This window comes from Larimichthys crocea, chromosome XVIII (assembly GCF_000972845.2).
Source record: "Larimichthys crocea isolate SSNF chromosome XVIII, L_crocea_2.0, whole genome shotgun sequence".
In the NCBI taxonomy this organism is placed as follows: Eukaryota; Metazoa; Chordata; class Actinopteri; family Sciaenidae; genus Larimichthys; species Larimichthys crocea.
The window spans coordinates 2,483,325-2,500,824 of NC_040028.1; the positions used below are offsets into that span (position 1 = coordinate 2,483,325).

The 17,500-nt window shown below is 42.9% G+C and overlaps 2 protein-coding genes across 2 annotated transcripts in view; one reads left to right on the forward strand and one right to left on the reverse strand.

Moving 5' to 3' along the window:
• The window catches only part of nkx1.2lb (NK1 transcription factor related 2-like,b), an 8,741-nt gene extending 3,817 nt beyond the window's left edge, over positions 1 to 4,924 (forward strand). The window contains exons 2-3 of the mRNA XM_027290828.1: positions 217 to 436; positions 3,569 to 4,924. Coding sequence (XP_027146629.1) covers positions 217 to 436; positions 3,569 to 4,296 — 948 coding nt within the window. The 3' untranslated portion in view covers positions 4,297 to 4,924. The remainder of the gene's footprint in view (positions 1 to 216; positions 437 to 3,568) is intronic.
• Positions 4,925 to 7,313: 2,389 nt separating this feature from the next.
• Positions 7,314 to 17,500, reverse strand: part of uvssa (UV-stimulated scaffold protein A) — a 35,903-nt gene continuing 25,716 nt past the window's right edge. The window contains exons 11-16 of the mRNA XM_027291131.1: positions 16,154 to 16,361; positions 14,493 to 14,621; positions 14,173 to 14,356; positions 13,975 to 14,086; positions 7,943 to 8,120; positions 7,314 to 7,804 (exon numbers count right to left, since the gene is read on the reverse strand). Coding sequence (XP_027146932.1) covers positions 7,711 to 7,804; positions 7,943 to 8,120; positions 13,975 to 14,086; positions 14,173 to 14,356; positions 14,493 to 14,621; positions 16,154 to 16,361 — 905 coding nt within the window. The 3' untranslated portion in view covers positions 7,314 to 7,710. The remainder of the gene's footprint in view (positions 7,805 to 7,942; positions 8,121 to 13,974; positions 14,087 to 14,172; positions 14,357 to 14,492; positions 14,622 to 16,153; positions 16,362 to 17,500) is intronic.

Sequence of the window (17,500 nt, forward strand, 5' to 3'; positions counted from 1 at the left end):
AAGGAAAAGTGTCCTAAATCAATAATAATATTTATTTATAATAACACTTATTTATAAATGAATACACACCTCTGTTAAAATGAGTGACACCATTTCAGACTCACGTTCTCCACACCGAAGAAACGGAAATGATCTTCCGTTATTTTTGTTTTATTAACTAATAATAAAATAATCATAAATTCTTTGAGTGAATAATTCCGATGCGTTATTTTCCAGGGCCCTACCGGGCACCGGACGACCTCTTTCTCCGTACTGGACATCCTGGACCCCAACAAGTTCACGAGCAGCCGGAGACAGCAGCAGCAGCACGCGAGCCACCGAGGTGAGCGCGAGCTGAGCGCGTACGGAGCGGAGAACCGGAGAGCGAGCACCGGGGGGCGCGAGCCCGGCCTGGAGGCCAGTAAAGGCTGCTACGGTGCCGAGGACTACCAGAGCAGTAAGTCTACACGAGGTCACACGTTAACGTTTAAATCCGGATCCTGCACGTCCTTCATCTCATGTTTGTTTATAGTTTGGCTTCTTTTCCCGCCACTCAGCCGGCTCGTGCACACTGTTGTCCTTCTGTCCAAACGTTTTTTATTCTGCTCTGATTTTTAATCTTTTTTTATTTTATTGAACAGAAATATATTTTATATTTTTTAAGCCCGTCAAGTTTGAGTTGATCATTTAGAGACAGACTTTAAACACACCACACATTTCAGCCAAAGGAACATTCTTTCTTTTTTATTCGATATATATTTAGCACATATTTTCCTTTGTGCGTCATTTTCATCTGCTGTGACTTTTATTTGTTTTCATTTTATGCATTTTATGAACATGTCATTTTCTGCGTGAATGCTGCGTTCACGGTAACTTTTCCTGCTCGGTGTGGACGCGTCTATTCACAGAGAGAATCAGAGAACCGTCTAAATCCTGAGACACCAACATGTCAGATATGTTTTTTAAAATAAATACATGATGCAGAATGTTGTTTCGGTGTGAACGAACACACACACACACACACACACACACGGAAGTTTTCCTGAGTTTACTGTCTGCCAGAGAAAAAAGTAAAACACGTCGCCTTTAATTGAAGCTCAGTTAAAAAAGAAAAAAAGACACGAGATAATTGGCCACGGTTCGCGCGTGTGCGCGTGCGTGTGTGATCGGTATTATTGATTGGTGAATATCTGTTTCAGACAGCAGTCTGCGCTGTGACTGAGCTCCATTCAAACACATTAGCTCCAATCAGCCCGCTTCCTCTGTCTGATATGAAACCGTCACACTGACACATTCTATCAAATGTTTCTTTTTCTTTTTACATTTTCATCTTTCTTCATTTATTCTCCATCCTTCTCTCTTTCCATCCTTCAGTCTTCACGTTTCATCTCGTTATTTGTCTGATCTCTGATGTTCCAACACTTCAGTATACTGTAAAGACAAAACTCAATCTCATTAATTGAAGCCAGAAAATCTGCGCAGAGAATATTTAGACACGTTTAAAAATATTTCTTTAACATTTAAAAGTCCACTCATTTATCTCCACCATTTATCAAAATAAAGGTCATCACATCCTGTTGATATCATGATGATAATTCCACTATTAAAGTGATAAAAAATAAAACAGAAACACAAGTTGAGTTTATTTTTATTTTTGAATGTAATGTAATAAACAAGTCAGGACATCACACTGTAGTGAAGATATGAAATATAAATACATCTGTGGTTTATTTTAAGATGAATGTTCCAATGAAAATTCATTTGGATGATTTCTGTTGAATAAATTACATATATAATACATTCATAAATATTCTAATTACTGTTAATGAACAATACATGTATAAATAACAGCAGGTGTTAGGGCCCAGTGTTAAACTCAAGTGTTAAATCTTACTCCAGTCAAACACTCATATAAACTATTATATAACTATATAAACTACTCATATAAACTATAACTACTTTAAATGTTCAACATATTTTAATATCTGCTCTAATATTTATGATTAAATGAAAGCACAAATAATTAATATGTAGTTTAAAAAGGAACAGTGGCCTAAACTAAAATGAAATGTTTCAAACATTTTAGAGCTGATGTGTCAGCTGGTCAGCTGAAAGTTTCATACATTTATAGTTTCATTTCTTTTTTATTCTATTCATAAATAATAATAACAATAATAATAAAAAATAAACACAATTATATTTATTTTAAAATTCACAGATTTCATGATGAATGAGTTCATTAAACATTTCTGTACTGCAACTTTAATATGAAGTTATAATTTAAATGTTTTACATTTTTTGAATACTTAAAACATAATAAAATTCAGTTGTTAAACACATTATGATTTATGAACAAACAGGCAGTGTTCACCCCTCAGCGGCCCTGACGAGAGTCATTCTCTTTGCTCTGACTGAATCTCACATCGTCAGTCATTCGAATATTTTTGGTTAAATATCAAAATATAAAGTGACATGATAAGATTTGCATTATGGCCCATCATTTTATGTATGTTCTGCTTCTCTGTTACCTTTATTGTCTCAGTGTGTGTGTGCTGCACATTCCTGAACAGAGGATCAGATCCGCAGCAGCTGACCCCCCACACTGTTCGGGTTGGCCCTGGGGCCCTCTAGTGGGTTGGTCCAGCCCTGGTGCTGAGCACAGTCAAATGTTGTTTTACATCCTAATTATAGCATTCAGCTGCCAATTGGCTGATCTCCAAATGTTTGGCTGATAAGCACTCATAGAGGATGATATTTTAACGAAGCACTTTGACTAATTGTGTGATTAGTTCCTCTGAAGCTCTTTTCAAACTTTGAATGATCTGCATGTAAATGATCTAATTAGACATTCAGAGGGTGCAGGCCTCACTGACTTTTACTGTGGCTGACTGTTGCTCACGTCTCCACCCTGCACAGTTCAACCACCACTCTTTATTCTAGTCCTGCTTTCAGAACATGTGCCGTTTTGTTAAGTTAACGTTCAATCAGAATCAGAAATACTTTCATAATCCCAGGGGGAAATTATTTATTTAATCATTTCAATCAGCCACATTCCTAAAGTTATTGTTAGTGTACTGTAGTTATTGTTAGTCTTATTTTACAGTTACCATAAACTGCACAATGCTGGGACAAAGGTGGGCTTGGGCAAGACACAGGCGGCCTGGAGGTCCGGAGATCAATGTGATTTACTGTAGATATATTAACACCAAGTTTGATGTAATCTTGAGGATCAGGTCCAGTTTGAACATTTCGATAGATGTCTTTATTATTGCAGTTGATAATATGTTGACATGATGCATGTTTCTATTGACTGTGTGTGAGCTGGGCCTGCGTCAGGTGCTGCTGCAGTGTGTCAGATAGAGTCTATCGAATCCTAGCTCTGCAAAGCTATCCACAAGTTCCACTTGAGTGTGTGTGGAGGCCAGCGTACTGTACAGTGGCCATTAGAGGGACTGCAGCCCGACACACACACACACACACACACACACACACACACACTGATACTGAGTGCTGATGTCAAAGCTTGCTTCACATGTTAGATTCTGCTGACAGGTGTTAATCTGAGTGTCTTCTGTGTGTGTGTTTCCAGAGGAAGGCTTTGTATACAGAAGCCCAGATGAGGATGACTACCACAGATCTGGGACCCCAGACTCAGAGGCTCCAGACGGGCCCTACAGCAGTGAGGAGAGCAGCTCAGCTCTGCCCAGTAACGGAGACAGAGATCTGGGCCAGCACAGCCACCAGGACCCCGCCAGAGACACGGCAAGCCCCGGAGGAGGCCAGATCACCAACTCCCAGACCAACGGGAGCCAGGGCTCGCAGGGCAAGCCTAAGAGGAAGCGTTCTGGCTCGGACTCCAAGTCTGGGAAGCCCCGCAGAGCCCGGACTGCCTTCACCTATGAGCAGCTGGTGGCGCTGGAGAACAAGTTCAAGTCCACGCGGTACCTGTCAGTGTGTGAGCGGCTCAACCTGGCCCTGTCGCTCTCCCTCACTGAGACCCAGGTCAAGATCTGGTTCCAGAACCGCCGGACCAAGTGGAAGAAACAGAATCCCGGAGCTGACACCTCTGCTCCCACCGGCGCAGGAGGAGGAGGAGGTACGGGTGGAGCAGGAGGCCTGGGGAGCCTCAGCCCTCTCAGCCCTTCCCCTCCAATCAGCGGGCACCTGGCCATGCACGCTGGCTACGCCAGCCACCATCACCCCCCCACCGGCAGCCTGGTCCAGCTGCCTTTCCTCACCGCCAGCCACGTCCTGTCCCCCTTCATGCTGGGGACACAGAGCTACGCTGCACCCGCCTTCTACAGCACACACCTGTAGACACACACACACACATACACACGTTTGAGTGTATGAATGAACAGCAGCACAGCAGACAGACTGTGAGCCCAGTGCTCAGCTCTGCTCTCCTTTTTACTACAACAACATTTGAAGGCTTTAATTTCAACGGATTATTTTGATAGAATGTGAATATTTACCAGAAACTGTACATAAATCTATGTTCTAGCTCCCGAATGCTGTTTTAAAAGACGTAATAGACAGATAGTTGATTTCTTTGTTTTTTTTTTAAAAAGTCTGTATGAATATTGAATGTTTATTTATGACTTAAGGAATGGCTTGATCTATTGTCAGTACCGTGTAACTCCAGCTGTGATTGTTTTCACTTCTGTTATTTATTGACTTTCTTGACAGTTTCCATAAAACCCCTTGAATGTACTGAACCCTCAGCTCAACATGATATCGTCCTTTGATATTAAAATGATGACAATTAAACACTGAAGACTAGCCCTGTGAACTCATTCTGACAGGACGCATGGCGGCCTCTCTGTGTGACAGACTGAGTGCACCCTGCCTCTCTCTGACATCAACATGCTGATGTGCTCACAGGAAGCCTTTTCCACAGCAGATCAACCTACAGGTGTTTTCAGTGACACTGATGGTTCCATTCCATTTATTGCAGCAGAGCCTTCCCCTGACTCTGTTTGACCCGAATGGAACGGAACCTTTATGAGCATCATTGGTAACACCTGTGTTCACGTTATGATTTCATGTCAGAACGGCTGCCATGAAAAAAAGTTCATGACAATGCTAGCCTGTTGGCCATTAGCATTTTAACATGCTAATTTGCAAAAAAAGTGACGACCAATCGCTGATTTCTTAGTTTTAAAAAATGTCATTGCAGGTATTCAGTCAAGCACTGGATGTAAGGACTTAATGTAATTAATGAAATAGTGACTATTAATGAATTAGTTTTGATCTCATGGTGGGGCTAAAGAAAAAGTCAGAGCATCTCCAACATCAGCAGTCCATCAAGAGTAATCCATCTTCATCAATACAAACATTTATTGGAAATCAATCAAGTATTGTAGAGATATCTCAGTTTGGACCAACCCAACAGAACAACATCATCATACCAAATCTGTAAGCTCATTTCATTTGAAGTACACAACTTCTTGATTTTAGGGATTCTTTGAGCCTGACTCAGGGAACATCACTTGAGGATGTTTTTCACATTTGCAATATTAGCTACTCCCCAACAGAGACCTGTATTGATATGTTAGATGGAGCCATGCACCTGTGCCCCCCTGTTGAACAAGGTACATTTTTCCTCAGCACTTTCTGAATAAAATAATCCACCATGTGATTAAAAAACAGAACTCTGACTGAAGCAGAGACTCTGAGTTTTCTTGAGCTGTTTAAAAGCAGTCTGAGGTCCATGGGCACTGCTAAATTTCGGAATGGGTAAGATGTAGTCCAGGCAGGATGTAATATCTTCTTAAGCAATATTACAAGAGAGGTTGTGCTTTAATGTCATTATTGACTCCTTGCTTGCTCACTTCTTTTTATGCTCCTCCATCAGTGTCATCTTTAGTCATTTCTTCAGACACCGGCTCTGCTCACCAGCAGCGCGCGCCCGTGTCCCAGGCCTGAAATCTCTTGGTGGTCCTAAACGCCTGTGGTACAAACACTGCATTGCCCACTTGCCCAGCTCCATTTCTAGCACACCGGCCCCGCCTTTTGTTAGCATTCCCCTGCACCCCAGGCCTGTAAACCTCCTCTTCTTCCTGGTGGTCCAAAATGCCTGTGGTACAAACACCAGCGCTCTGAGCTCATAGTCCAGGCAGTCCAGCTAACAAACTGAGCTAACATTAGCTAACAGCAGCTACAGCTGTCAGACGTGTACTTCACTGTCCGTCATAAACTCTGTAAATCACAGAGAGTTGAGGCGGAGCAGCCGGAGGTCATCAGAGGGAAAACCAGAAAACATTTTCTCCATAAAATATGATCCAGTTTCACCAGAATCAGTCAAATAGTTGGTGGTGTGTGACTTAGTGCTGTAAAGCGTTACGTACTTCTCCCGACCCGGAGCCCAAAGTTACATAGTGTGAGAACAGACGTACGAATGACAGAGACACCGTTCACCTGATCACAGGTCAGTGTAGAGCAACAGGAGTTAACAGACGTTATCTTATGAGAGAAAAGTTCACGATGTTGCTTTAACACTGTTGTCAGCTTCACGGCTCTCACGATGCAGAACGGCTCCATCACTGCTCTGATGTTCCCCCAATGCTCCACGGTCAAATCAGGTCGAGTTAGCAGTGGTTGCCTCACACTTATCAAGCATCTTACATTCTGGTCCATTCACAAGCGATGCTAATTTCACAGTGATCCATTTAATAAAGCAGCACTCACATGAACAGTTCACACATGAACAGAAACGAGGTTGCTAACGTGTCGTATAGCTACAGAGGAACACAGAAAATAGTCTGGGTGATGTCATGGGGATGTCATCAGGGTGAGGTAACTACACATTTACAAGAGAAAGCTGTTTACAAACTGGAGGCATAGGCTATAAAAGAGGGAAATTCTAGGCTGCATTATGGGAAATGTAGGATCCAGTGGTTTTAGAAATAAAGAGTTAAAGTGAGATTATTTCAGCCTCTGCTGCTTCCATTTTCACCTTTCTGTTTTCCATGAACACTAACCATCAAGAAGATTACTCTGCTAGAGCAGACAGAGGTTCTGTTGTGTGGACTGTATTTCTACTTTTACAGGCATTTTTAGGGTATTTATCTCCATCTCAGTAATCAATAGACGACACGTTGACAGCTAACTTAACATCATTCACTCGCTTCAAAGTCTGAATATCCACTCCGATGATCTGAAGAGCCAAACCTTTACACTGAGTTTTACCAAATTAAAATGCAAATATGAACACGTTGGTTCACACACGTTCTCACAGTCAATATCATGCTGCAGGTCTGAGTGCAGCTGAATTAACCCTGAATCAAGCTCATTAACGTGGAGGACAGGACAAAGACACAAGGACAGCAGGCTGAGGAAAGAGTTACAGTTTACTTCTGCTCCATGTTCGTTCAGAACAAAAACACAAAACATTTATCATTATTTTAATAAGAATAATTTAAGAATAGAAAACATTAGAAAAAGATAGAAAGGCAGGATTACGCTGAACAATGTGTCCGATAAATGAGACTAAGAAAAAGAAAAGAGGTGTTTATTGTGTGGTAGCTGATGGTTAAGCTGCACATGTGCGCTCAGTAGAGGCAGAACACATCATCATTAATGATCACGTTCTTCAAGCTTCTCATGTTCAAACATGTTATTTCAGTCATCTGTATGTGCACATAAATACATTAAAACCTTTCCTTCTTTTAAAGTTCATCAGGTCTAAGAGCAGAGCTCAGTCCGAGCACGTGTTCGGCTGGCTGCAGGTCAGTTGAGAGCGTAGTTGAACTGGTTGGAGAACTTTTCATGCTTTCTTTTGTCACATTTGCTCATCACCTGAGCCACTCTGCGCATGGCGCTCCTGGAAGACAGGCAGAGAGTTTCAAGATAATTAAACATGCTACTTGCTAGTTGCATTATGGGAATTGTAGGATGTGGTATTCCTGAGCTCGACTGCTGTAAGTGGTCTAACTGTGTGAGAGTACAGGGAGTGACGTACTTGTTGAAGACTTTTCTCTCCAGCCTGGAGCGGGACGTGTTGGCGCTCTGCTTCAGATCGCTCAGGTTGGGATACTTCTTCTTTCCTTTACCCTTCCCTTTTTTACCCACCCTGTCTGAACCCAGGTCTTCTCCTGTCGCCGCCTCGATGTCTCGCATCAGCTCTGCATCACGCCAGTCTACAACACAAAGAGGAGAATCATTGAGCGGTGAAGGATGAAGAAAATCTCCTCTACCTCATGCTCATTATTAAAAATGTAGATTAATACAGCTGCTGCCTCCCTCTGTGGAGGAAGGGCAGGACAGCAAAGAATGCTGAAATTGTAGCAAAATTTCATGACATAAAAACATGATGTGAACTTAAATTAGTCCTCTTCTTGTCAACAAACATGGACTTTTGAATGGAGTTTCACACGAGTCAGAAAAACAGATGAAGCATTATTAATGTGACTTTCTGTTAACGTTCATTTTGGTTAACTATGTTCCATGTTTACAGGACTGATCAGCAGGACCATCACAAGTTCTCTGAAGCAGCATTTATTGATTTGATTTATCTAGGGGAGTCATGTCTCAGTGTTATTGTAGTATTGTAGTCATGTTACTCTCTCTGTGTTTTGGCTGCTCGTCACGTTAAAGATGACAAGTAAAGGTTGGTTTTTATTTTTATGGACTAAAATGATTGAAGTTTGAGTGAAACTGAATCAAAATGTTAATCAGACCTGCAGTCATGTCATTGTTTTGTTGAGCGACCTCTTGGGGAAAAAACAGATAAAAATATTTTTTTTCTTTATGAAAAATAAGAAAAAAAAAGTTGCTCAAAAGAAATGTAGCAGCATATTGAAGTCTATTAAAGGAACAAATGTTGACTTTTTCCAAAGATAATTTTCTTTTGATTTTTTCTTTTTCAAAGCATTATGGAATTTGAATAATAATCTTAAAGACACAAACTTACCACCTGTTTCTATTTTTTATTCTTCATTTACTTCATTAAACTTTAACTTCTTCATGTTTTATTTTGTTTTAAATTTTGACTATAGTGAGCTGCCGTAGACCACGATCAGGTTCTGCCTCTTTTTTATTTATTTTTTTAGAACTTTATTTTCAGTCATATTTACATAAGCATACATACATTTACAAACATACAAACTCTGGAAATGTAATCCCATATTTGTAACCTCCCTGTATATCCTATACCCCATGAGACAAAGAGCACAAAATAAATAAATAAACAGATCCAGTACTGCAGAAGTCATCAATGGGCTAGTCAGATAACATGGTCTGTTAGAGATTTAACTTCTTCACATGTTCAGTGAAAGGAGCCCACACTTTAGTGAACGTGTCTCATTGTTTCTAGTTGAAGTTTCTGTCTCTTAAAGTTTGTCCTCGCCACTGTCACCACATGCTTGCTCATGGTGGGAACTGTTGAGTCTCCTTAGATAATATTATAAAGAGTACAGTCTAGACCTGCTCTGTATGCAAAGTGTCATGAGATAACAGATAACCTCTGTTATATATAGATAAAAGTGATTTCATTTGGGTTGAATCACTGAAGAGTGGAACAGTTTGCTGAAGTTGAATCTATTTCAAATAATCTCACGATGAACTGAATCTCTTTAAAAAGTACCGGCTGCTGTTTTCATCTCAGATCTCCGACACACACTGAAACTTGAACAAAAAGTCATGTTAATGAAAAGTGTAATGAAGTAATTACAGCTGATAACATAAATGAGCTCAGGCTGAACGAGTGGTAAACAATGTGTGTGTGCTACAGCCTCATTTGGATCCAATTCTGGTGTTAATGAAAAGTGTAATGTCATAATTCTGGGCGCTAAAGTAAAAGCGGCTGTAATGCAGAGTAATGACGGTCTAAACGAACAGACACTTCTAGTTAATGACATACTGTGGTGGAATTAGAGATAAACCTGCAGTAATGCAAAGTAATTACACTGTGATGGTGACGGCCTCTCCACTCTGTCAAAACACTGACCCCAGCTCACTGTGTGTCTATGTGGGGGGTTATTAATCAGCCCGTCTGACCCCGGCTCTGACTGAACCTTCAACTATCCCTCATTACACACTCTCTCACACACACACACACACACACACACACACACACACACACACACACACACACACACACACACACACACACACACAGGCAGAAGAGCAGTAATTGAAAAGCAGCTGGTGTATTTAGGAGAATCATTACTGCTAAAAGAGGAGCAGCTGCATTTACTTTGTGTGTGTGTGCGTGCGTGCGTGCGTGCGTGTCCGTCCTCCATCAGTTTGTTGTTGTGATCTTAGAGGAGTTTGGGTAAGAACAAAAAAATAAAGAAGAGAAAAGAAATAAAAAGTAGAAGTGATAAAGAAAGGAGAGAGAGACAGACAGAGAGAGACACACACACACACAGAGAGCTGGTCCTCTGAATTTAATCAGTGTTGCAGCACGGCTCTTTTCTCTGTCAACACCTCTTAGCCTTTCCAGCTGGGGTCTGTGTGTGTGTGTGTGTCCTGGCCCCTGCCCTGACACACACACACACACACACACACACACACACACACACAGGCATCTGGGGTCTTTGGTTTGTTCAGACGTCTCTCAGCTACGCATCACTAAGCACAGGCACCATGGATATGTATGCGTGTGTGTGTGTGTGTGTGTGTGTGTGTGTGTGTGTGTGCAGTAAAGATTAGATAGAAGTGAAGGTGAATAACAACAACTGAACAGAGACATGGAGGAGAACAGTGGAGTGTGACAGTGGAGGTCCGGCTCAGTTCTCCACACTTTCATTGTGTCAGATGACGGGAGACAGGACAGCAGTCCATCCTGCACTTCATCATCTCACCGGGACCTGCAGCAACACACTGTTTGTTGTTGAGCACACTTCTCTATAACTGCTGACCATGCTGCTCTTCCTTCAACACACCTGTTGACTCACTCTGATCACTCTATGCCGCGTCCTCACACACTGTTTTCTGTCTGCAGTCACCTTATTCACATGTCCATCACTGTGATTACTGTGTCATGTTTCTGTGAGTGTGGATGTCACCACCTGCTTCTTTTCATCTGTCAGCTCCATCAGCTCCATCAGCTCCATCAGGAGGTTCATGAGCCTCCTCCACTCTTTGACTTTGGTCTAGTGTATGATGTTATGAAGCTTACTAATCATGTTGGCTGTGAGTGTGACCTTTACCACGTCCCACACTGCCTGTTTCACCTCTCGGTATATACATATGTGTGTGTGTGTGTGTGTGTGTGTGTGTGTGTGTGTGTGTCAATGTGTAGCTCAATAGGTACAGGAGCTGCGGCCAATGGACCATCAACTCATTCAGGCCACTGTCCCCCCTTCTGTGAGATTGATGTGTGTGTGTGTGTGTGTGTGTGTGTGTGTAGGTGTGAGATTGACTCGTGGATCGATAGTGTAGTTGGTAACAAAAGATGCTATTTCACAAGTCACTGGACTGCATGCCATGGCCACACACACACACAGAGCTAACAAGACACTGCAGGCAGCTGGTGGACATCCTGCAGACACTCTCTCTCTCTCGCACAACAACAACAATGAACGCACGCGCGCGCACACACACACACACACACACACACACACACACACACACACACACACACACACACACACACACACACACACAGATCTCAGACCACATCAGTGTAACATTAGCTTGTGCTTAGCTTCTGTCACAGGACTAATGTGTGCTCCTAACAGTCAGCAGTCAGAGTCACTCACTAAAGACACAGTTATGTTATGTACACACTGTCTAAACAGTGGCTTGCCTCCCCTCAGCGACTGAGCAGCATACCGAGCTGTGATGGTGATGATATATCATATGACTTTGGGCGAGAGGCGGGTACACCCTGGACAAGTCACCAGCTCATCACAGGACACACCGAGACACACTCACATTCACACCTACAGGTAGTTTAGAGTCACCAGTTAACCTGCATGTTCTTTGTGATGGTACATCATCAGAGTCAGATACTCACTGATCTAAACCCTGTCTGTGAAGTGAAGACAAGGATCAAGTGCAAAAAACTGTAATTCTTTAAGTGGCCACTTGAGGCTGGCTCCAGAAGTGAGTCAGTCTCCATAAGTCCCCATGTTCAAATGTCCAACTTCACAGCAGAAATAAACATGTTTACAGCCTGGTACAAAACACACTTTTGGTCTCTGTAGCTAATTTCCCCGTTCATGACAACTGTACTGAGGGTGAATTTATATACAACTCACCTGTTCACATTATATTAAGGCTTAAACCCATCAGATATACATCACCCTGCCAGTCACCTCCTGCACTTTCAACCATTATCATCCTCTCAGCTATCTGACATGGTCTTACATATGAATTCCACCTACTGCCCTTCGGATATTTTACCGACACGCCTGTTAAAGGAGGTTTTTGTGACGATCTGTCCACTTATTTCAGCCGTAGTCAATAGTTCCTTAACAAATGGAGTTGTCCCTTCATGTTTTAAACATGCAATTGTGCAACCTCTGCTAAAAAAAACAAGCCTAGTATTCCTCCAGTGATATGAATAATTTTAGGCCTATTTCTAAATTACCATTTATCTCTAAGCTTTTAGAAAAAGTTGTCTACACCCAGGTTTCTTCTTACTTAAACACTTTTAATATCTTTGATAAATTTCAATCTGGTTTTAGAGTTCTACACAGTACAGAATCAGCCTTGCTTAAAGTCCACAATGACATTCTCCTTTCTGTTGACTCTGGTTCTTCTGCTATTTTAGTTCTCCTCGACCTCACCACAGCATTCGATACAGTCGATCATGCCATTCTCTTAAAACATCTGGAGGCCGAAGTTGGGCTACAGGGGACAGTCCTAAAATGGCTTACCTCCTATTTAAAAAAACAGAACATTCACTGTTGAAATTGGAAACTGTTCCTCGTCCCCTGCTCCTATTAAATGCAGCATTCCTCAAGGCTCAGTTTTAGGTCCTCTTCTATTTTCCCTCTACATGCTTCCACTTGGCTCGATTTTTCAAAAACACAATATTCCTTACCATTGTTACGCAGATGATACACAGCTCTACCTACCGGTCACACCTAATAGCACCTGCTCCCTACAAAATCTTTTTAACTGTCTAAATGACGTCAAACGCTGGATGGTGAGGAACTTTTTACAACTCAATGAAAACAAAACGGAAGTAATTATCTTTGGTCCACCGGATTCTGTCACCACTCTCAACAATGCACTCAATCCCCTAGCACCAAATTGTCATAGACTTTGAACTGGTTCAAAAAAGAGACACCACATCACCCCAATCCTGGCACACAAACTGGTTGCCAGTGAAATTTAGAGTAAATTAGATTCTAATATTTGTTTACAAAGCCCTAAATGGTTTAGCTCCCCAATATATTTCTGATCTTTAAGTTCCATACCCTGCCCCCAGATCTCTCAGGTCATCATCACATCGGCTCCTCTCAGTCCCCTATTCGTGCCTAAAAACTAAAGGCGACCGTGCCTTTTCTGTTGCTGCCCCCAAGCTCTGGAATAGCCTACCCCATCACATAAAGTCCTCCCCCACTATTGATAATTTCAAATCCAGTTTAAAATCTTACCTCTATGTTCTTGCTTTTAGCTGAGTCTGAGACTGCACTATTAAGAATCTTGTCTACTTTGTTATTCATTTTTCTTTTGTTTTGTTTTGTTGTTTTTCATTTCCACCCTGATTGTAAAGCACTTTGGGTCAACTTCTGTCGTTTTTAAATGTGCTCTATAAATAAAATTGACTTGACTTGACTTGACTTGACTTAAAGGTATGCAGGATTAAGAGTGTGGACACTTTGATTGACCGATGGCTTGTTTGTTGTCCATTCTTTATACTGTCACTGCCATAGACACGTCCACAACTTACATGAAGGGGATTCAGCAGAGACTGTGAGAGTTCCACTTACGAGTTCTTTTCACTGCTTTAAACAGACGTGGATGTGGACGTGGCACAGGCTAATCAGTGTGTGTGTGTGTGTGTGTGTGTGTGTGTGTGTGTGTGCGTGTTACCAGGCTGCTCCTCCCTCTTCCTCCTCTCCTCCTGCTCCTCCCTCAGTCGGTCCTCCTGGCTGAGGGGTCGCCCATCCTCGTCTCGAGGAATGATCCGGCCGTGGAAAGGACACTGGGACACACACACACACACACTCTTACAGTATATGAAACAGGAAGAGACAGACGTGTGTAGAAGCAGTGTGTGTGTCCTGTCACCTTGTGGCGGTCCTGTCTCTGACACAGGCTTCCGTTGCCCAGTGGAGCTCTGCAGTGATGGCCGACGGGGGTGAATCTCCCGGGGAAGGAGATGTATCTGCTCCTGCTCTCTGCCAGGAGCTCTTCGTTCTCCACCTCCTCCTCCACCACAGTGTGAGCCCAGAACTGATGCTGAGAGGCCAACCTGCACGAGGAGGAGAAACACGAGTTCTACACAGCATTTAGAAAGCCACGTCTGACAGAGGAAGACAGTCACACACAACTCACTGAGCTCAACTGTTGTGTGTATACCGGCCTATAATTGTGTGTGTGTTTGTTACTTGACGATCTTGCCGGCGTTGGGCTGCTCCTGGCCCCAGTAGTACAGGTCCAAACCGAATGGAACCACAGGAGCGTCAGTGGCCTTCTGCTCTGAAGAGGACTGGGATGAACTGGGACCTGCAGAGCTGCTGTAGAGGAACATGTGGAAGGAGTTCAACCGGCCACAAACAATGAGTCCATTAATCCATCTGTTCTCAACCATGATATCAATAGTCAACTATTTTGATGAGAGATTCATCTCGTGTTGTCTTTATTTGAATAAAAAAGTCAAACTTCTCTGATTTCAGCTCCTCAGATATGAAGATTTTCTTGTTTTATTTGGTGCTTTTGTGACTCTAAACTGAATATATTGGAGTTGTGGACAAAACAAGGGACTTCAGGACGTCACCCAGGCAGAGCAGTCAGAGTATCTGACAGCATCAAATAAAGCTTGATCTAAGAGTGGAAGTTAAAGTGAACCCGAGGAGAGCACTGCTCTGTGTGCAGGACTCACACACTCATCTGTACTTTTTCAAATGACCAAGAAATCAAAGTGCATGAAGTGACTGTGGCTGAACCTCCGCGCTCTCGAGGGCATTAAGATTGATCTAATTAGGCCGGTCATTAGGGGGAGAGAGGGTCGACCCCTAAGGGTCTGTATCAGTGCCAGCAACATGTCTCATCTCTAACGATGCTGCAGAGATTTGTTTGATGAATATTAACGACTCACAACATCATTAAACCGCGTGCTGTGTGTTCCACGTCCATTTGGACTTCCTCAAACTTCAACAAGTTTCAAATATGCTCATCTTGGATTTACACTTCTGTATACATATCTAATAAAGACATGCAGCTTTACCTGTGTGCACTGACACTGCTTGGTGTAATCTGACAGACTCGCTGGACTCAAACTCAAACGTCTGCCTCTGAGGTCAGTTCTTTAACCATGTTGGTCATGAGAGGAGCTGCTGTACTAGTACATCTATAATGGCTATACTTACGTATGTTCTCTTCCAGGCCTGAGTTATGGAACCTGACTGCACCAGATGGTTTGATCTGGTGATTTCATGATCTCGAGAGTCCTGCTGTCTCTCAGCGGGTTCATTAACACTCCTTGAAACTTGAACAGGCTTTAAACTCTATGACCAAATCCGGTCTGCTCATCTTAGTGACACATCACTGGTCAACGCACTTTATGAACGCTGACGACACAAACAATAAGCTGAATGCACATTTCTGAGGCCGAGTGAGAGGAGAGGAGGTCATCTCCACAAACAGATATCTGCGTGTGATGCACAATCTGCAGGCGGGGTACCAACAGTTTGGCACTGTAAACGTTCTGGGTGCTGTTTGTAGTCCGAGTGGTATTGACCAGTCACGTTTAAGTGGGCTTTGGATGCAACACACTGACTGAAATGCAACCTGGGAACTCCTATAGCTCCTATAATTCATTCATATGCACATATCTGTTCATGGAGATCAGCAGAAATGTGTTTTCTCAGACATCAGATTGGTAACTGGACTAATGAGGAAGTCTTATCCGTTTTCCAGATATTCACTGGCTACAACAGAAGCTAGACCTCTGGTGGCTGACGGGGGGAGGATGTGAGGAGGTGAGCTGAGAGGAGAACGTGTGAAAGGATGTCCGAGAAGATGAGAAGTGAGAGGAGAGGAGGTATACCTGGGTTCTGCGGGCAGAGGGAGGTTCTGTTTGAGGAGGCGCAGCGTGGCGGCTGCACATGTTGGATCCTGCTCCTCCTCTGCACGTCGCTTTAGCCGCCTAGAGAAGGAGGAAGAGGAGGAGGGCGGAGGTGGCGGAGCCGCCGGTCTTTTAGCAGGAGGTTTTTTTGTGACTGGTGCTGTTGAGGTGGAAGGAGTCGGGTCCAAACCTGCAGACAGGGACTCTTTTAAGAGCTTAACACATGAAGAGAGATCTGCAGCAGTGTGTGCACGCCAACATCAAAGACAAGTTCTGTTAGTCTTTGGCTGCTGCCTGTGTGTGTGTGTGTGTGTGTGTGTGTGTGTCTGTGTGTGTGTGTGTGTGTGTGTGTGTGTGTGTGTGTGTGTGGTCAAACAGTGGGTCAGCCACGGTCTCTAGGGATTGAACAGGACTTAACACACACACACTGCAGGTGAGATCAGAGGGAAGCAGTAAGCTGAGCGCTGCCAACATGCTGATCCCACACATTATTAGGGCTGACCTGGATGCTTCACAGATTCAATCAGTGCCACAGTACACTATGCAAATGATCTGCCCTACGCAGTGTGACTCCTCTCTGCTGTTTGAACTGTAGGACGGCCAAATGCAGATCTCCTTTACGGCCTTCATTACAAAGATGCACAAAAAAAAGAAGTCAAAGCAGCCGGTTTCTGTTGTTGTGGACGTAGTAGTGTTAAAGAACAGCCTGGTTTAGATTAAGAAGTATTTAGAAGTAAGAAAGTGGTCTGTGCTGACACCGGTGTGACAAAAACACACAAAGGATTTCATAGACAACATTGAAGTCAGATGGTTATTATCTGTGTCAGGACACATTTGTTGAAGGTTTTGCACCCAAATATGACGAGAACCTGTGCTGCCACAGAGATGTGTGTCTCATGATGTAACAAACAAAACAAACACTTTAAATGGTGACAATCTGACCAAATCAGGTCCATTCATTTAAGCAGAGCAGAAACAGTCACTGCATTTATCCAATATTAAATCAGCAGGAATTCTGATAATTGTTACGTAGCGTTTAACAAGCTAACACGTCAAACATCTGCAGATTTTAACATGTTTCAAATGTGATGACTCACTGATTTTCTCCACGATATCACTGTTCAATGTGTTTGAGGTTCAATGTGAAGACATCACCTCATATTTGTGTTCATTCATTCTGACCGTATGTTTCTTGTGTTATGATGTAACTGAACATCTTGTAATGGTTATCTGCATCTCAGGTGAAAGGCCTGGGTCAGCTGCTCATCATCTGATCCTTTTAGATTTAACTGTAGAGGGTGACTTTGGGTCACTTGGGTCAGTGCAGCA